This window comes from Hemisphaericaspora subhashii (assembly GCF_019202705.1).
Source record: "Hemisphaericaspora subhashii strain CBS 10753 chromosome Unknown scaffold35, whole genome shotgun sequence".
In the NCBI taxonomy this organism is placed as follows: domain Eukaryota; kingdom Fungi; phylum Ascomycota; class Pichiomycetes; order Serinales; family Debaryomycetaceae; genus Hemisphaericaspora; species Hemisphaericaspora subhashii.
Genome location: NW_026057377.1, coordinates 79,879 through 100,335, shown reverse-complemented (window position 1 = coordinate 100,335; position 20,457 = coordinate 79,879). Strand labels below are relative to the sequence as shown.

General features: G+C 34.7%; 7 protein-coding genes across 7 annotated transcripts; 5 read left to right on the top strand and 2 right to left on the bottom strand. All coding sequences in view use genetic code 12, as the record gives it.

Annotated features, from left to right (window-relative positions):
- Positions 1 to 69: 69 nt before the first annotated feature.
- Positions 70 to 4,182, top strand: J8A68_004786 (nucleocytoplasmic transporter; the record flags this gene model as incomplete). Its single annotated transcript, XM_049408782.1, has 4 exons — positions 70 to 740; positions 816 to 1,675; positions 1,739 to 2,437; positions 2,537 to 4,182. 4 exons carry the CDS (start codon positions 70 to 72, stop codon positions 4,180 to 4,182), a joined length of 3,876 nt encoding a protein of 1,291 aa, XP_049261961.1.
- Positions 4,183 to 4,589: 407 nt separating this feature from the next.
- J8A68_004785 (Mrp/NBP35 family ATP-binding protein) lies at positions 4,590 to 5,594 on the top strand (the record flags this gene model as incomplete). The annotated part of the gene is made up of 1 exon (XM_049408781.1): positions 4,590 to 5,594. The coding sequence occupies one exon, from the start codon at positions 4,590 to 4,592 to the stop codon at positions 5,592 to 5,594; it is 1,005 nt and encodes a 334-aa protein (XP_049261960.1).
- Positions 5,595 to 5,751: 157 nt separating this feature from the next.
- On the top strand, positions 5,752 to 7,098 carry J8A68_004784 (uncharacterized protein; the record flags this gene model as incomplete). Its single annotated transcript, XM_049408780.1, has 2 exons — positions 5,752 to 6,132; positions 6,193 to 7,098. The coding sequence occupies 2 exons, from the start codon at positions 5,752 to 5,754 to the stop codon at positions 7,096 to 7,098; spliced, it is 1,287 nt and encodes a 428-aa protein (XP_049261959.1).
- Positions 7,099 to 7,507: 409 nt separating this feature from the next.
- Positions 7,508 to 9,214, bottom strand: VAC8 (protein anchor; the record flags this gene model as incomplete). Its single annotated transcript, XM_049408779.1, has 1 exon — positions 7,508 to 9,214. The coding sequence occupies one exon, from the start codon at positions 9,212 to 9,214 to the stop codon at positions 7,508 to 7,510; it is 1,707 nt and encodes a 568-aa protein (XP_049261958.1).
- A 1,414-nt stretch (positions 9,215 to 10,628) lies between these two features.
- On the bottom strand, positions 10,629 to 11,475 carry J8A68_004782 (uncharacterized protein; the record flags this gene model as incomplete). The annotated part of the gene is made up of 2 exons (XM_049408778.1): positions 10,629 to 11,008; positions 11,145 to 11,475. The coding sequence occupies 2 exons, from the start codon at positions 11,473 to 11,475 to the stop codon at positions 10,629 to 10,631; spliced, it is 711 nt and encodes a 236-aa protein (XP_049261957.1).
- Positions 11,476 to 12,888: 1,413 nt separating this feature from the next.
- GDB1 (bifunctional 4-alpha-glucanotransferase/amylo-alpha-1,6-glucosidase) lies at positions 12,889 to 17,460 on the top strand (the record flags this gene model as incomplete). The annotated part of the gene is made up of 1 exon (XM_049408776.1): positions 12,889 to 17,460. One exon carries the CDS (start codon positions 12,889 to 12,891, stop codon positions 17,458 to 17,460), a length of 4,572 nt encoding a protein of 1,523 aa, XP_049261956.1.
- Positions 17,461 to 18,144: 684 nt separating this feature from the next.
- ALD6 (Ald6p) lies at positions 18,145 to 19,824 on the top strand (the record flags this gene model as incomplete). Its single annotated transcript, XM_049408775.1, has 1 exon — positions 18,145 to 19,824. The coding sequence occupies one exon, from the start codon at positions 18,145 to 18,147 to the stop codon at positions 19,822 to 19,824; it is 1,680 nt and encodes a 559-aa protein (XP_049261955.1).
- Positions 19,825 to 20,457: the final 633 nt, after the last annotated feature.

Below are 20,457 nucleotides of genomic sequence, written 5' to 3'. Positions count from 1 at the left end.
ACACCTTAAACCATAATCCAAAATCATATATAACCCATCAGTGAAATTCGTGTATATTTATAACCTACGATGTTTGGATCATCATCAACATCAAATAACAACAACAACAATTGGGCAGCATCAACTGGCTTTGGAGCAACCACAGCAGCAAGAAGAGCATCTATAGGAGGACCACCACCAACAGGAACTACTAGTTCCTTATTTGGAAATTCAACCAATAATCCCACGATATCTACCAATTCTGATGCAGGAGGATCACTTCCAAAGAGACAGAATACATCTGTGAGTGGTGGTGCGACGGGTGGATTGTTTGGAAATAGTTTGAGTAATGGATCTGCTCCAGCTTCAGGTGGTGGATTGTTTGGAAATAGTAATACTTCTACAGGAGGAGGAGGATTGTTTGGACAGACTGGAACGACAACTGGGACGAGTGGAGCTGCTGCACCTGCTACATCCGGTGGATTGTTTGGAAATAGATCTACAACTACTACTCAACCTAGTGGGGGATTATTTGGAAATTCGGCAACTACTACTCAACCTACTTCATTCTTTGGAGGGGGGTCTAATCAAGCACCAGTATCTAATGGAGGATTGTTTGGAAAACCACCTAGTGGTGGTTTATCTGGGGGATTGTTTGGAAATCAACAACTGCAACAACAACAACCATCGTTTAGCCAGCTCACGGTAAACAATACCAATGGTATATCAATAGTAGTTCAAAATAGGTTAGATGTTCGTAGGTGAAGGTTATACGCCGAATCAATAACTACTACCATCTTCTCTGAACCAGTCAACAAAGAACCTGAACCAATTAGAAAAAGACGGTTTTCATATTTAGAACCCGAGAAACAAAAACCAACCAAGTCTTCATTATTAAGTAAATTAGGTCAAACTTTTAGATTTATTAGAAATGGAACTACTGGATCTAGTTTACAATCTAGCATAAAAGGGTTATTCACCCAATCTGATGTTGTCAATATTCATCATCATAAACAAAAGAAACCCGGTGGTGGGGCAATCCTATCTTCACAATTCCCGGTGGTGGCACCAAATAAGAATATTTCTAGACCTTCTTATAAAGCCATAGATTCTAGACGCGTGGGAAGTATGAAACGATTGATTATAAAATCAAAACCGGTGAAGTATCATTTAATCGATGTTAATAAGGTGTTTAATGCCAAGAGAAGAAAAACGGTGGTTGAGAATGTAGTTACAGCTGATAAATTATTATCGGAGAAATATTTAAGTGACGAAGATGAAAGTGATGATGATGAAGGTATGCAAGAAAATAGGACCTTTTTGAGATATCCTTATAAAGTAAGCACTTCAGATTCAAAGAAACAAAATGGAAGTTTTTCAATTGGTGATGGTGAACCTGAAGCTGATAATGTCAACGGTACTGCCGAAGTCAAGGAAACAATTGCTACTGAATCTCATGATGGATATTGGTCAACACCCACAATTTCAGAATTATGTCTATACTGTTACCTTCTTAATAGGTTAAACCTTTTAAAGTATCAACCTTCTCATGGATGTGGACAAATTGCATATAATTATCCCGTGGATTTAACCCAGGTTGTATTAGATGCAAAAGAAAATGGACAAACTTTAGAACAAGAATTATTTGGTAAGATTATTCAAATTAGCCCAAAGGTTATCGTTACTTATAAAGATAGTCCACTATTCTTTGGTGGATACCCTAAACCTAACTTACAAGGACGTTGATAATGAGTTGAAGGTGTGAAACCAAAACCGGGAGCTTCTGCCGCTGATCATATCAAGTTCTTAAAAAGACAAATTGGAATGGAATTTATTACTTATGATCCAATCACACATGTCTGGGTATTCAAAGTGAAACATTTTAGTATTTGGGGATTGGTTGAAGAAGACGATGATAATCAACATGATGAAGAATTAGTGGCAATGAAACGAAAACAAGATCTGAATGAAACACAAGCTTCAATTGAATATTCTCGAATTTATGAAAATGAAAAATATAATCAGGAATTAAAGAAACAAAAATTAAATGAACGGACTAAGAATATACCTGGTCGTTGGGAATATCAGACTTTACCTCTGGAAAATCCATTAAATATAAAGAGAAATTTAGTCACTAATGAAATTCTTCAGGAATTGAATAGATATCAAAATGATCAACAAGAGCTTGAATTAACTGCACAAGTAAGTGATATCACCATTGATTCTGAACGTGAAGAATCACCTGCTAGTTTTGCTAATGGTGGTGATGGTGAGTACTACCATCCAAAAATGGAAGAAAGGGAATATGATTATTTGAAACAAATGATAAGTGTTCTTCCACCAGGTACAGATATTGATGAAATTGTGGATGAAAAAGTCTATGAACCAGAAATCACTAATGATGATGTCTTTGATAATATACAAATCAAATCTGATCAAGGACACAGACTATTAACCTGTTAAGTTAATCTCTACTGGTTATCAAACCTAAGAGCATTGGCTCCGTATAATGCCGAAATCGCGGAATCTGCGTCAAGACCATTACATGCTGGGAAAGTTGATGATCTTTTATTTTCGGAGTTTAATAAGGAGAGTTTGAAGAGGGCTTCTACTCCACAAATGACTAGATTAGAAACTATTGAAGATTTGGATATGGATGAAGAGGAAGAAGATGAGGATATTTATTGTAATAATATTCCTGATATTTTTCATACATTGTTGGTAAATTCAACAATTGTCACTAGAGATAATAAATATCCTAAAGTTAACGTTACGGAAAATTTCCTGTTTAATGACTTGGTTTTCCACCCTGGACAATTAAATAATGAAGAAGAACAAGAATTAGTTCAATTGGCAATTGCATTATTTGATGATTCTAAGATCAACCAAGAACTCAGACAAATTGATTCTTCTAATATTACATTATCACAAGTCATATCTGAAAACACCAGAAAGGAATCATTTGCAAATTGGTTAAAGAAATATAATCAAAAATCAATTAATCGATTATTGGAATCACATAAATCAGACCCATTAGAACAAGTTTTCATTCATTTATGTGCCGGGAACTTAAAACAAGCAATTGAAACTGCTCTCGCTACAAATAATGATCATTTAGCTGTGGTGATTACCCTTGCTGATTCGAATCATCATGCAGTCAGATCTATTGCTGCTAATCAATTGAATAGCTGGAAAGAAAGGAATGTGGTTTCACTTATACCTAAGGCTGTTGTGAAGATATATCAGATTTTAGCTAGCGATTTGGACGTTCTTTTGGGTGATTTGCCTTGGAATATCGCATTAGCGTTGAAATTATTCTATGGAGATGGAAATATGGGATTGAAGGATTTGATCAATGGATATAAGGACAATCTTCCTGTCCATCATCAAGTTGCTGATGTTTTGAAATTGTATGCCAGTTCCAAGATTGATTTATCTAGCATTTCATCCATGAGCATAAACAAGAAATTTAAATGGTTATTTTGTAAGATTTTAATTAGTGGAACTAGTTGTGATGATATTTCAATTTCTTTTGGTGATTATTTACAATCGGTGAATTATTGGAAAGAGGCCATAATTGTTTATTCTCACCTTTCTGATGATGGTCAAGCACAAGAATTAATCAGAAATTTAGTGATATCCAAAGTAAACTATATCAAATCTAACAAGATTGACGAAGAAGAATATTTGGTTAAGGTATTAAAAGTCCCACAAGTTGTCATATATGAAGCTATTGCCATTGAAAAAAGGTCACTTGGAGATTTTTGGGGTGAATGTGAAGCACTCATCAAAGTTCAATTATGGGAAAGGGCTCATGCAACAATTGTGGGTAAATTAGGTCCAATCACGGTTATTTCTAATTCGGAGAAGGATATTGTTCATTTCCTTGATTTGATTGATAAATTCCCTCAACAGGGATTAATTATACCTAATTGGAACATTGGTGCTGGTGTGTATGCAAATTATTTGAATCTTTTGAAAGATGAAACGAATGTAAAATTGCTTGAATTCTTGTTGATAAATGTGCCACAAGTTAAAGAAAAGTCTGAGTTTAATCAAAAAGTTGCTTTGAAATTGATTTCAAGAAAAGTTGGTGATTTGGTGATTGAGAATGATAATGCTGATAGTGAGAAACAAGAATCTATATCTAAATTATATCTTGGACCGGTGGAGAAACATTATTTTGATATTAGATTGTCATAGTTATAAAAATGTATAGTAATAGAATAAAACATAAGTTTATCTTGAAAAAGTAAGTAACCTCTCTAAATGGGCAATCTGACGAATTGTATCCAGTTTACCGTGTAAATCGGCTCACAAGTTTTCAAACTTGGCTCAGTTGGTTCAATGCTGGCCTTTTGTTGATATGTGAACCTTCCAAGACCGCAAACATGACAGTTTATCTGAATGTAAAGGCTCTACAATGGGTTGCAAAATATAGGTGGATGCATGTACATTGTAAAATGTACTTTCCTGCATATAATTAAATGTAACTTGCAACTCTTTAGAAAAAAAGAAATACAGGTTGAAAAAAATGCGGTTTATAGAAGTAGTTCGAATGATTAATTAGTGTTCTATTCAATGGTTTCATTTATATATATATGACACAGATGTCACCCAGTCAAGATAATAAAACGATACAGCAGCATCAAGAGCTACCTGCACCCGAACCAGAACATTGTCCAGGACCAGAATCAGAAACAGCAGGAAAAGAGGATGCTTGTCAAGGATGTCCTAATCAAGAAATATGTAGTTCCCAACAACCAAAAGGACCTGATCCCGATCTCCCCCAAATAAACAATCGATTATCACATATAGACCACAAGATCCTTGTACTTTCCGGAAAGGGAGGAGTCGGGAAATCCACATTCACATCCATGTTATCTTGGGCATTAGCTGCAGATGAAGATTTAGAAATTGGTGCTATGGATTTAGATATTTGTGGGCCATCCTTACCCAAGATGTTAGGAGCTGAAGGTGAATCGGTACATCAATCGAATTCAGGGTGGTCTCCTGTATATGTTGCTGATAATTTAGGACTTATGAGTATTTCATTTATGTTACCTGATCCAGATACGGCGATTATATGGCGAGGAGCAAAAAAGAATGGATTAATTAAACAATTTTTGAAGGATGTTAATTGGGGTGAACATTTGGATTATTTGGTAGTGGATACTCCTCCGGGAACTAGTGATGAACATTTATCAGTGACGACATATATGAAAGAAGTAGGAATAGATGGAGCATTGATTGTGACAACTCCGCAAGAAGTGGCATTATTGGATGTTCGTAAAGAAATTGATTTTTGTCGTAAGGCAAATATTAAGATCTTAGGATTGGTTGAAAATATGTCAGGGTTTGTTTGTCCTAATTGTAAAGGAGAGTCACAAATCTTTAAACCAACTACAGGTGGTGGACTTAAATTATGTGAAGACTTGAATATACCATTTTTAGGATCAGTTCCATTAGATCCAAGAATTGGTAAAGCATGTGATCAAGGTGAATGTTTCTTTGATAATTTTCCTGATTCCCCTGCGGCTACAGCTATATTAGATGTAGTTGATGCATTAAGAGATCAAGTAGAGTTGAATATGAACAAATTGTCTCTTCATTAGTAATTTATATAGAAGTATCTGTAAATTTAATAGATTAATGGGAATTTGGTTTGCATTAGCCGTGCGCTTAGCGATATCGCATTATCAAAGAAAAAAATTAAACTCTCTATCAAAGTTTGACCGTTTGTTCTCCTTAACCGCCCAAAAGAAGAGCTAAATGTCAGACAATATAGAAGACTTCATTAAGTCAATTCCAGAATTCAAAGCATCTCGATTATCATCCCTTTATTCAAACTTCCAAAAACTAAAAACATTAAATAAAGAAGGATATGAAGCAAATATTCAAGCATGGCAATCCTTATTACTCAAACTAATATCCAATCATAAGATTATTGATTCAAACGTTTCCTTTACAACTTATAATCCTGATATATTGAAATTCTTGGGTATTCTGAACTACGGTCAACCACAAAACTTAGGCAATGAGTATCTACTTAATCACCGCTCTTTTCATGAACAGGGACTTAGCTATATATTGGTGAGTAAAGAATCTTACATATCTGTCATAAACGATACCAAATCATACCTATCTCCCAAAGTATGGTTAACTTGGGGATTGGAATCAATAGGAATTGTCAATTCTTCATATAGTTCATAGGTTTTTAGTCCGTTTGAACAACTACTTGCTAAATATCGGACCCTATATTTCATCAAACAAGCTCAGGAAGCGTTAGAAATAATCAAAGAAGAAATAAACAAACAAGCAACCTACTCATCCAAACTCTTCAATTCCGATTCATTATTCACCTTCCTTTCCACTCATATCAAAATCTCCCGCCAAGACCTTGACCTATTCCTAAAATATTGGAATCGAGACATTCAGCAATGTCACGTCCAAAAACTCGACCAAATAACCTATATAAAATTCTCCCCTAAAGAAGATCTAACTCCCGACGACATCCACATCATCGACCTTCAATCCACAATCCAAAACCTTCATAACCGATCCACCCAACTCTCGAACAAATTATCCAACCTAAAACTCGAATTCAAACAGGTATTAACCCTCCCCAGCAAACAACAACAACGGATCAAATTACGTCACCTCCTAACCCAACGACAAACCCTCATGGCATCACTTGAGAAAACCAGTGCGATTCATAATGAATTATGTGGCATATTTGAGAAAATCAATGATTCGAGGATGAATATGGAGGTCTATATCCAATATCTCGCTTCATCGGCTGTGTTGAAGAATATGAATTCACGAGTGTCGATTGAGGAGATTGAGGAGGTGAAGTCTGAGATTGAGGAGGAGATGGCCAAGGCCGATGAGATAAGTGATGCATTGGTGGGAGATGGGAGGAATATTGTGGATGAGGATGAGATTGAGAAGGAATTGGAAGAGTTGGAGAGAGAGGTTGTTGAGGATGAGGATGAGGATAAGGTGATTGAAAGGTTGAAGAAATTGAATTTAGATGAGGCAGCAAAGCCGATTTCAGAGCAAGATAAGCAGGAGGAGATGCAAGAGGCACCAAAGGAGAAAATTCCCATTCCTAATTAGTTGTATAGATAGATATATAGATGAATATACAAATAAAATCTCAAATGTGTGTGTATTTTTATGAATTGCTAACAAACTAATCTCAGAGCAAAATAAATTTTTATACAAAACATACAAATTATAAAAATAAAATAACAAAAGACAGACAAAGCGCGGCAGTATGGTTGTGGTTGTGACTGGACGTCATCAAGAACTAAAAAACTAAGACCAGATTTTATATTCCGTGTTTGTGTGGTTGTGGATGGGGCGTGGATGAACGTTAAAACGACAAAACTAAAATCAAAGTTAAAAATTAAATATGAAACAAATTAAAAAATTATTCTACAGGATGATTGAATGACATGGGGATGATGACGATGTGATGGGGGTTGGATATGGAATGATGTGGTGGGGTGTGGGAGTGGATGGATCATCCCAAGATTTGTAAAATTTGTTGAGTCAAATTAAATAATTCCACTTTTGGATCATCAAATTGATCTTCATTATTCCCACCACCACCACCACCACCAGTATTACTATTTATTTGAGATTGTTGAATTTGTTGTTGTGAAGCACTCAAACTTTTAATCCCAGATAAAATAGTTTCATTTTCTTTAATTAATGCATTAATTTCTCCATTATTTGATTCTAATAATTGTAAAATTGTCCACAAGGCAATATGTTCAAATGTTGCACTACCACTTTGTAAAAATCGAATTAAAAATCCATAAATTCCTTCATCTGGTTGTGACCAATTATTTAAAATATATTGTTTATGTTCATTTGAAACTCTTGAACATAAATTAGCTAATGCTGCTGCGGAATTCCCACAAACTTCTCCATTTTCACTGAATGTAAGTGGAATCAAAACATCAATAATTTGTGATTCATATAATTTTGGTTTTAAATCATCAGCTAATGCTAAAATGGCAAAACAGGCGGAAATTTCCAGTTGGACAGAAAGTGGGACTTTAAGAACTAATTCTTTACATTTATCAACTGCACCAGCAGCTAATAAAGCGGTTCTATTTTTTTCTGAAGATGCAGCTAAATTTCTTAATGTTGATACCGCATGACATTGAATTTCTTCTGAATCAGTATAATCCAATAATCCAACTAAAGGCTTCAAGAATCCTGCTTCAATGATTAATGCTTCATTTAATGGATGAATAGAAATATTTCTAATACATGCAACTGCCGCTAATACTAATGGTTGATGATTACATGATAATAATTGAACTAAATGAGGTAATCCCCCTGCCCTTACTATTTCAACTTGATAACCTGAGTCTGAAGCTAAATTTCTTAATGCTAATGTTGCTTGACATTGGACTCTTGGTGATGGAGAATCCATTAAATTCACTAATTGACCAACTAATTTAGGTTCAGTACTAGCTAATTTTTTTCGATTAACTTCATCAACGGCAATATTTGATAATGCAGTAGTACAATAATATTGAACATCAGCATCATCATTAGATAATAATGAAACTAATACAGGCACTGCACCGGCATTAACTAATTCTTGTCTATTTTCACCTGAATGGGTCATATTTAATAATGCCCCAGTTGCATTTCTTTGAACTCTAATATCTTTAGATTTTGCTAATTTTGTCAAGGGGATTAATGCACCACTTTTGGCAATCTTTGATTTATTATCATCTTGAGTTGCTAAATTGGTTATACAACCAACTGCATTACATTGAACTTCAATATTTGTTGACATCATTTGTCTAATTAAAGGTTCTAATCCTCCCATTTCTACAATTAATATTTTATTTTCCGTATTCACGGCTAAATTACCCAATGCACCACAAGCAGCACGTTGTACTTCAGAATCTGACAGTTGTAATAATATTAATATTGGTTCCAAAACATCTCGATTAACTTCTCTAACATCTTTTTCAGTAATTTCAGCAAATGCCAATGCGGCACTTCTTTGTAAATCGATATTTTCAGAATAAACTAAAGTACTTAATGCACGAAGTGGACCATTACTGAAAAAATCAACATCTGATCGATTTTCTAAATATTGTAATAATGCAGATATGGCTTCTCTTTCATTTTCGGCTAATAATAATTGAGCATGACTTCCATCACCTCCACGACTGCCTAAACAACTGCAACATGAACCCATTTTTGATTATAAGTGTGATTTTTATATATATGGTTTGGATGTTTGAAGTAATTATGGATTTAAAATAAATATGATATGCCTCTGATTAAACGATTGTAACAGTTGAATATGAATTGGGGATAAACTGATTGCAATTGTAAAAGAGTGGCAAAATTGATGAAATGTATTGATTGATTGATTGATTGATTTGATTGGTGATAGCTTCTTCTCTTTTGCTTTTGCTTTTGCTTTTGAAGTTGGGCTATGTCGTTTGAAATTGTTTTGTGGTTGTAAAAAATTATGACAAATTAAATTTATATTGTATTTACAGTTTAACAGAAGTTATTCTTCAATCTGTAAAGTAAAGGATGTAATGTGTTATTCTATCAACCTGTAATTTGATTGATGTGTAAAGAAAGCTTTTATAATGCAACAAAGTAAATTGAAGAAAGTAACTAATTAATTAAATTATGAGGGGCTGGTTTTAACTTTATAACCAACGAAAAAAAAAATTGCATTCTTCTATTTTTGTATGTTGTTCAATTTCCTTCTTCGTCAGTTTTTCCCCCCAATTAATAAAAGGTCGTGTCAATTCGATTAATTTTACTTTGTCATACTTTAAGATAAGCACTTTAAGATAAGCTACATGTACAACTCCATAGAGAACTAGAATTGGTTAGTGTCTTGCTAAGTAATTCTATTCTTTGTTTCTAGAAATTCGTGTTCATTATTGAATATTGAGAAGTAATTGTCAAAATCGAAGGGGTTTTGCACCGCCACAACCTCCCTAGCCTCATTCTATTGAGTGACATCATACAAAGTTGGGTGACTTAACGCATAAGATCATTTACATGATTCTGTAAGCTATATGAAACCCTCAAAGGACGTCCAATCACACCGAATGATGAATTCCTTCTGTTTCTCGGTGGTTTGAATGCCATTGTCCAGAAGACGCGTTAGCGGGCCGCGCCTTGGTGGTCAAATTCAATAAAATTCTATGTTGGAACTAGTTTTCTCTAAAACATTTCTAGATTGCCAGTCTATTGTAGATTCTTTAAAGCTATCCTGAATTCCTTAAATGGGTGGAAATTCTCCGTTCGTTCTGTTATTGTTCATTTTTAGATTTGTATTTTAATTGCTGCAAATTTTTCGCGAAAGTTTCATAACTGTTTTATTATTTGAGTTTCCAACTTCACGCGATTCCGCGTAAGATAGTAGGAGTGAATTGCAGCATAACCAAATGACAAGGGATATAAGTTCCGTTTTTCCCCAAGAACCTCGTCAAATAGCCTGCAATTCGTCCAGATTATAAGAATGGTATATTTTGATAGACTTTCAGTACCTATATACCTATATTGAATATAAATGGAAAAAAGAGAAATGTAAAATGCAAGTTCCAGCTGCTTCTGCTCCAGAGCAGAAGATTACCATGGTTCTACTCAACAGTCACTTCTGTCAGTACCGTCTCATTGAAAACTTGATTAAGAGGGTTTTGACTTGACCCAAGCTTGACAACGAAATAAGCAACCATAGAACTATCTTGGTTATTATTGCCCGGAATATAAGCTTCAATAATTTCATCTCCCTTGGTTAAATAACTCGAGAATAACCTACTCGCCATGTCGAACCTAGCCGGAGGGAATTGAAATGAAAAAAGACTATAAGGAATTGGCTTGCTATCAAATTTGACTCTAAACATGGTATCTTCGATTCCGTATTCCAAACCTTCAAGAAAATCCATGAATTTGGATTTTATTTCTCGAAACCGGGGAGAATTCATTTCATGCACTCCAAATGGTGATATAACCACATGATCTCCATCATCAGTCCCAAATGGAGCTGCATAATTTAAACATTTCTTAATGAGAATCTTATATTCCAATCGATTACACATTGGTTTTAAATTATCATCAAGCAGTTTCGACAATTTCATGGTATATAATTTCCATACCATCGAATTGTTCTTCATTGACTTTTCGGAATGTCTGATTAAGTTCTTCTTCAGCTTGTTCAATTCTGACATAGATGGCGTCGACTATTTCAGGAACATCGAATTTTTTGGACAAGTCATGAACAGGAATTGTTAACATATCACCTTCTCGTTCAAACCAGGGTAAATGTTTGTTATGGTTTTTAACAATCTTAACTAGTATTTCCGGTGGCTGGCATTCTACAATTGAAGCACTTGTCTTAGGCTTGGGTGCAACATTCCTCAAGCCTGTGTCGGTATTAGGAATGAGCCTAGGCGACTTTGTCGTTTGCCTTAGTAGTTGATGCGACATTTTGTGGAGTGGGGGATTTTCTCGAAGGTTGAACTGGAACGTTGTAAAGATATCCACCATTTGGTAATTTGACTTTGGAAACCTCGCGGAGATCCTCTCTTTTACCAATGGTCCTATTCTCTTTCAATTGATCAATGGGAAGACCGATTATACTGACTTAGAAAAGAAATATAGTCGATTTTTCGTGTTGATTTTTTTCGTGTTTGCTCCTTTTGATTCTCAATGAGAAAATTTTTCAAGTTTTTCCATTTCAATCATCGGGCGTGTGGTCTAGTGGTATGATTCTCGCTTTGGGCGACGGCTTGGAAACAAGCTGAAGTAAACTACAAGCATGCGAGAGGCCCTGGGTTCAATTCCCAGCTCGCCCCGATTCTTTTTTAAATTGTGTTTACTATGTTTGTGGAACATATTTTTGTTGAAATTGAATTGAATTGGTTGATTTTGCGATAATTAGCCATTGACAATTTTTTTTTTTTCATAAAAACCTTAATTTTATTTAGGCTTTTTTAAATCTACATTAACGGGCAATTTGATAAGTCGGTGGATTTTGAGGATATTTCTAGAGAGGATCTACATAGTTTTCTTGATGATGTGGCAGTAGCCACTGCTTTCATGACAGTATGGGTATGACTCGGTGATTGAAAAAATATTTGGTGATGCGCTTGAAAATTTTTAATCAACTTTAAGCGAAGTTTGGTTTCTCGGTTACCTAAAAATAGAAATTTCATTTATTCATATACAATTGATCTAGAATCAATCGCATTTGGATTTTTGGCAATCACCCGCCAATTTTGAAATAAAACTACACACAAATTGTATGAATGGTGGCCAATTGACTAATCTTGAACAAAATTGCATAGACAACCTTATCTTTTTGATGTATTTATTCAAGATAGAAGAGTTAAGCCTTGAATGGGAGGTGTCAATCATTTTAGTCAACTTCGTCTGGGTTTGTTTTCACTCCCATAGATCAATGTGGTAACTTAAATCAGAATGTCCCTTTTGTGGTGATTTGCATTGCTTTATGAGTGAGTGAATGTGTACAATTATAATTCCTATTCCATAATTCTATTGTTTAGTTGCAACTTTGCACGTTTGTTTCCTTAGCGTTTTTGTGATTTTATTTTTTTCGCTTGTTCTCCTTAAATTTCATTCTACACACGTAACACTTATTACCACCACTGCTGACATCACCACCAACTTACCTTCTCTCTCATCTCTTACTCTCCTTATTTGCCTTTTTTTTTTCAATTTTATCAATTGACTTTCTTTTTCTTACCAATTATATCACAGTCAATTACTCTTGCTGTTGCTACTACTACTACTACTACTCACCACTCAATTGCCCCCCCCCCCTTCCAACCACCCATTTTTTTCCAACAGCAACTTCCTTAGAGTAAACAACATACAGAAATGTCAACCAAACGAACCATTTTATTCAGATTATCAAATCTTGGAGAACCTGTTAACAATGAAAACATCAGCAATGGTATATTCACTTTACCTCCAGTTGAATTACCTAAAAGTTATAAACCAGGTGATGTAATTTTTGAAATTCATTTCCAATTAAATGCTGCCAGTAAAGTAACTAAAAATGGTACATTCTTTACCAATATTCCCACCAATTATAAACAAGATTTTGATAGACATAAACATGCTTCATTCCCAATCCATTCTTCATTTCATCAAGATATTACAATTGTAGTTCCAATTTATAAACCAGGTGCTTATAATTATTACATTACTTATGATGATGAAAATGACTCAAGAATAACAACTGATAAATATTATTTCAATGTTTTACCAAATTTAACTATTGATGGTCAATATGTTGCATTCAATTCGATTAATGTTCAAACTGTTATATCTAAATGGATTGGTCCTTTACTGAATTGGGATAAATTCTTTGGAATTGTTGCTGGGAAAGGTTATAATATGATTCATTTTACTCCTTTACAAGAAAGAGGTGAATCTGATTCCCCTTATTCAATCTATGATCAATTGAAATATGATCATCATATTTTTAAAGATAATAAAACTGCTCCTGCTGAAATTCAAAAAGTTTTACATAAACATAAATTATTATCTTTAACTGATGTAGTTTGGAATCATACTGCCAATAATTCCGATTGGTTAAGAGAATATCCTGATGCAGGATATAATGCAACCACTGCTCCACATTTAACTCCTGCTATTGAATTAGATGCAGCATTGTTGGAATTTTCTCTGAAATTGGAAGAATTTGATTTACCGGTTGATATTAAAGATGAAAAAGATTTGAAAAAGATTATTGAAGGTATTCAACATCATGTTTTAGATAAATTGAAATTATGGGAATTTTATGTCTTTTCTAGAAAACTGACATTATTCAAAATGGAACAATTATTCCAAAAGAGAAAACAAGAAATTACTCCAATTAAGATTCCAAAAGAAGTTGACATTGATAATTTAAAACAATTATCTGCCTTCATTCTCAAAACAACAAGAATTCATGATAAACATATCATTAGTGAAAGATTTGGGAATAAATTAGATATCAAGAAATTCTTGGGAATTTTATTCTCCGTTTTTCATATCAATATTGATTTCGATACAATTGCAACCAAAGCTGGAGATATCATAGATAAAATAAATGCAGAATTTTATGCGATGTATGATGATGATATCAAATCAATCAAAACCCAAATCTCAGATAGAATCAAATATATGAGATTATCCCCCACCGGACCTAAGCTCGGCCCCGTTACTTCCAAAAACCCCTTAACCGAAAATTATTTCACCACATTTGTTGACAACAAGGGCAATAGACAAGCACTTGCTAATAATGGATGGATTTGGGGTGGGAATCCATTAGTTGATTTCGCCTCCGATCAATCCCGGGCATATTTACGTCGAGAAGTTATTGTTTGGGGTGATTGTGTTAAATTGAGATATGGAGATAAATATGAGGATTCACCATATTTATGGGACAGGATGATTCAATATACGCAAGAATCTGCCAAGACATATAATGGATTCAGGATTGATAATTGTCATTCTACCCCTTTGCATGTTGGTGAACGATTATTGGATGAGGCAAGAAATGTAAATCCTAATTTATATGTCATTGCTGAATTATTTTCCGGTAGTGAAGAAATGGATAAGATATTTGTGGAACGTTTAGGGATTAATACTTTGATTAGAGAAGCTATGCAACCTTGGGATGTGAAGGAATTGTCGAGATTGGTTCATAAACATGGTGGAAGACCTATTGGATCATTAACTTGGTTACCTTTGGATGATTTCACCTATCCGGCTGAAAATGAACCCATTAAGAATAAATATCTCGATGCATATACTGAATTGGAGATCCCGACTGTTTTGACATCACATCCTCCTCATGCTTTGTTTATGGATTGTACTCATGATAATGAAACTCCATACCAAAAGAGAACGGTGGAAGATACGTTACCTAATGCAGCTTTGGTGGCATTTTGTTCTTCGGCAATTGGATCGGTTTATGGATATGATGAATGTTATCCTCATATTTTGAATGTTGTTCATGAACATAGACAATATGATTTAAATAATGATAATGGAATTGGGAAAGTTAAGGCGAAATTACATAAGATTAGAAAAGATCTTGCATTGGAAAGTGAAGATATTTCTCGTGATCATGAAATGTATATTCATCATGAAGGTCAATATATTACTATTCAAAGATATAATGCCCGTACTGGGAAAGGATGGTTTTTGATTGCTAGAACTAAATTTTCCAAACATTTACCGGAACAAATATTATCACCAGTTGTGTTAACGGGTGCAAAAGTGAAACATGAATTTAGTTATACTTTAAAGAAAACCGGGAAATTTGAACGGGATGAAAAGATAATCACTGGTATTCCTGTCAAAGTTGAAGAACTCAAATGTCCAAAATTAATCGTTAATTCCCATGAAACAATTATTGAAGTTGATGAATCTTTCATTCCAGGTTCTATATCTGTCTTTTCCACCGAAATCCCAGGAGTAGATGTCTCATTAGATAATTTTGTCAAAGAAGGTGCCATTGAAGCTTCTGTTGGATTGGATTTATACGACTTGAATGCATTATTATACAAATCATCCCCGGAAGAATTGGATGCCAGTGCAGGTAAAGAAAACGTATACACCCTTCCAGGATATGGACCATTAGTCTATGCTGGTTTGGAAGGTTGGAATGCGGCGTTGAAACATGTGATTTGGTCAAATAATCTCGGTGATCCAATTTGTGATCATTTAAGACAAGGTGAATGGGCATTAGATTATATTGTCAATCGATTAGATAAATATGTTGCCAAATCGAAAAACTTGGGGAGATTTCAAGATTGGTTACGGTCGAGATTTAATGCTGCCAAGAAGGCTCCATATTTTTTAAGACCACATTATTTTGCCCTTATTGTGGGTATTGCTTATGAAGCTGCTAGATTTAGAGCGATTAGAGGTTTGGGGATCAAGATCCAACAAGCTACCAATTTTGTCCAACGTCTTGGATTGACCAGTATTCAAATGGTTGGATATATGAATAATACGTCCTTAAAGCCAACTGAACAAGTTGCTTGTATGGCCGCTGGTTTACCTCATTTCAGTAGTGATTATATGAGATGTTGGGGAAGAGATGTGTTTATTGCATTTAGAGGATTATTATTAGTTCCGGAAAGATATGAAGATGCTAAACAACATATCCTTGCCTTTGGTCAAACTTTAAAACATGGATTAATGCCAAATTTGTTAGATGCTGGTAGAAATCCAAGATATAATGCAAGAGATGCTGCTTGGTTTTATTTACAAGCGATTCAAGAATATGTGAAGTATGTTCCTAATGGTGTTGATATCTTGGATGAAAAAGTCAAAAGAAGATTCCCATTAGATGATACTTATGTTGAATATACTGATCCAAGAGCTTTCAGTTATGAATCTTCAATTAGAGAAATCATTTTTGAAATCTTACAAAGACATGCTGCTGGGATTAAATATCGTGAAGCCAATGCTGGCCCTAATTTAGATTCACAAATGAAAGATGAAGGATTTAATGTTGAGGTTCATATTGATTGGGAAACTGGTTTGGTTCATGGTGGATCTCAATTTAATTGTGGAACTTGGATGGATAAGATGGGAGAAAGTGAAAAAGCCAAGAATAAGGGTGTACCTGGTACTCCACGTGATGGAGCTGCTATTGAATTACAAGGATTGATGAAGAGTGCTTTAAGATTTGTTAATAAATTACATAAGCAAGGTAAGTTTGAATATAAAGAAGTTAAAAGAAGTGATGGATCAACCATTTCACTTAAAGATTGGGAACAATTGATTCAAGAAAATTTTGAAAAGTGTTTCTATATTCCAGCTGATCCTAAAGATGATAGCAAATATAATGTTGATCCTTCTTTGATTCATAGAAGAGGTATTTATAAAGATTTATACAAATCCGGAAAACCTTATGAAGATTATCAATTAAGACCAAACTTTTCGATTGCTATGTGTGCTGCTCCAGAATTATTTAGTCCTGAGAAAGCGTTGGGTGCATTAAGACTTGCTGATAAAGTAATTCGTGGTCCTGTTGGTATGAGAACTTTAGATCCTGATGATTGGAACTATCATCCATATTATAACAATAGTGAAGATAGTGATAATTTTGCAACTTCCAAAGGAAGAAATTATCATCAAGGACCTGAATGGGTTTGGAATCTTGGATATTTCTTACGAGCATTCTTATTGTTTCATTATATTGGGGATTCACTTTCTCATACTAAATCTGGTGATCCTTCAGATAAGATATTAACTGAATTGAAAGAAAGATTACAGGGTAATATCAAATGGATCAAAGCAACTCCATGGGCTGGTTTAACTGAGTTGTCTAATAAAGATGGGGCAATTTGTCATGATTCCAGTCCAACCCAAGCATGGAGTAGTTCATGTTTGTTGGATTTATATTATGATTTATGGAATGATGAACATTACCATAAACATTAGAAAGAAGATAGATGTTTTTAGGTTGTCTTTTTCGTTGATTGGCTTTTCTCTTAGTAATTAGTTATAAATTATACAAATTATACATTTTTTTAATAAACATTGTTATCTCTATATTAATATGCAAACGCGTGTAAAGTTGATCCAGAATTTTTCACTTTTAGTTTGATCCATACGGCAACCGCGATGCGACCGCCGAAAAATCCCAGTGCTTCTAGACTAATTTTTCTTCATGTTGCAATCTATTTTAGAATTTAGAATTTTCGTACTTCGATTCCCGTTTCTCGTTTTGTGTCATCTTGGTCTACATGTCCATAACACAAATCTATCTTGAAGTACACTCTATTTCACTCATCATAGAAAACGACTATCCCGAGGAATGAAAAATTTATTTATCCAGGGTCGCCATCACTAAAACTCTCAATTAGGAAAGATACTCGCGCTAAGAAATCTACGTTTGGGTGGGTTCGGGTATTGAAGGCTAAATTATCCATGGAAAAATAAAAAAAAAATGGTGGGGGAGGGGGGAAGTTAAACTTTACAAATCTCCACTCGAGACTATATGCAGTATATTCCTAAATCGGCTTTGGCAATCCGGCATTGCTGTCTTTATAACTTTATGGGGTATAAATAGATTGATTGATCCTTGGGTTTAAAGGTTTCAAACTTATAATTCTTTTTTTCAATATGTTTTCTTCATCTTCATTATCATCCTTAAAGAAAATGACCCTTTTATTCCCAAGAGCTGCTTCTGGTTCCCCTTTGAAAGCTGTGCAAAATACAGTAATGAGATATAAATCTATTGCTTTATCTTCAACAACCACTAGCTTCCCCACTGATCATACTGGTAAAAATGACGAACCATACTTAACTCCAAGTTTCCTTGATGGTCAATTTATCAAATCTGAATCACAACAATGGTTTGACATCCATGACCCAACCACTAACCATGTTGTTTCTAAAGTTCCACAATCTACTCCAGAAGAATTAGATGCCGCTATTGCTTCTGCTAATGCTGCTTTCCAAACCTGGAGAGAAACTAGTGTTATTAAACGTCAAGGTATTGCTTTCAAATTTGTTCAATTATTAAAGGAAAACATGGATAGATTAGCCTCTGTGATTGTTTTAGAACAAGGTAAAACCTTTGTCGATGCTCAAGGTGATGTCACTCGTGGTTTACAAGTTGCTGAAGCCGCTTGTAACATTACTAATGATTTAAAGGGAGAAACTTTAGAAGTCTCTACTGATATGGAAACTAAAATGATTAGAGAACCATTGGGTGTTGTTGCATCCATTTGTCCATTCAATTTCCCAGCTATGGTTCCATTATGGTCTTTACCATTGATTTTAGTTACTGGTAATACTGCTGTCCTTAAACCATCTGAAAGAGTTCCAGGTGCTGCTATGATCATTTGTGAATTGGCTGCCAAAGCCGGTGTCCCAGCTGGTGTTCTTAATGTTGTTCATGGTAAACACGATACTGTTAACAAAATACTTGAAGATCCAAGAATTAAGGCTGTTACCTTTGTTGGTGGTGACAAGGCTGGTAAATATATCTATGAAAAGGGTACTTCTTTAGGTAAGAGAGTTCAAGCTAATTTAGGTGCTAAGAACCACTTGGTTGTCTTACCAGATGCTCACAAGCAACAATTCATTAATGCCATTAACGGTGCCGCCTTTGGTGCTGCTGGTCAAAGATGTATGGCTATCTCCGTTTTAGTTACCGTTGGTAAGACTAGAGAATGGGTTGAAGATATCGTTAAGGATGCTCAAAAATTGGTTACTGGTAGCGGATTTGACAAAAAGAGTGATTTAGGACCATTGATTAACCCAGAAAGTGTTACTAGAGCTGAAGAAATCATTGCTCATTCTGTTAAAGAAGGTGCTAAGGTTGAATTAGATGGTAGAGGTTTCAAGCCAGAAGATGCCCGTTTTGCCAATGGTAATTTCTTAGCTCCAACTATCTTAACTGGTGTTAAGCCAGGTATGAGAGCTTATGATGAAGAAATCTTCGCTCCAGTCTTATCTGTAATCAACGTTGATACTATTGATGAAGCAATTGAACTAATTAATGCTAATAGATATGGTAATGGTGTTTCCCTTTTCACTGCTTCCGGTGGTTCTGCTCAATACTTCACCAAGAGAATTGATTGTGGTCAAGTTGGTATCAATGTTCCAATTCCAGTACCTTTACCAATGTTCTCTTTCACTGGTTCAAGAGGATCATTCTTGGGTGATTTGAACTTCTACGGTAAATCAGGTATCACATTCTTGACTAAGCCAAAGACTATCACTGCTGCTTGGAAGTCTAATTTGATCGATGAAGAACTTTTGAAACCATCTACTGCCTTCCCAATCCATCATTAGAAGTATGTTTGATTGGTAAATAGAAATAACGCAAAGAAAATTCAATTCTATCTCTTCTATATATTTATTTAAATAAAATAAAGTTAATTAAATTGTGACAAGTACGAATTATCTATCACTCTATGTAAAAACAATGACATTGCCTATCATTAACTGTGGTCTGAACAGCTACATAACCATAAACTCATTTGGAAATGCTGCAAAAAAAATAATGAAGGATGCGAGGTTCGAACTCGCGCGGACACTGTCCAGTAGATCTTAAGTCTACCGCCTTAGACCACTCGGCCAACCCTCCATTTTTTCAATTTCGAAAAATCTGGACCAGGCGATTCCGTCGATCACGTGATTTATGCGTGATTTTCACATGATTTTCGTGTGACTTTCATGTGACTAGGGTCGGAAAACTGAAATGTTTTCCGAAAATTGCTGTGGTTGCAAATTCCATAGAGACACGGACTCAACAAAATTCAGTAATCACATATATATCAGATACTGTAATCAAACCCTATATCAACTTAGAGGTCCACGGTGAAGTTTTGCTTTAAATTGACTTAAATTTTTCACTCGTTAGTAGTCTACATAAATTTTTGAGTGGATAATGGATCATCAATATTTTGTCAAAATCTCTTCTAA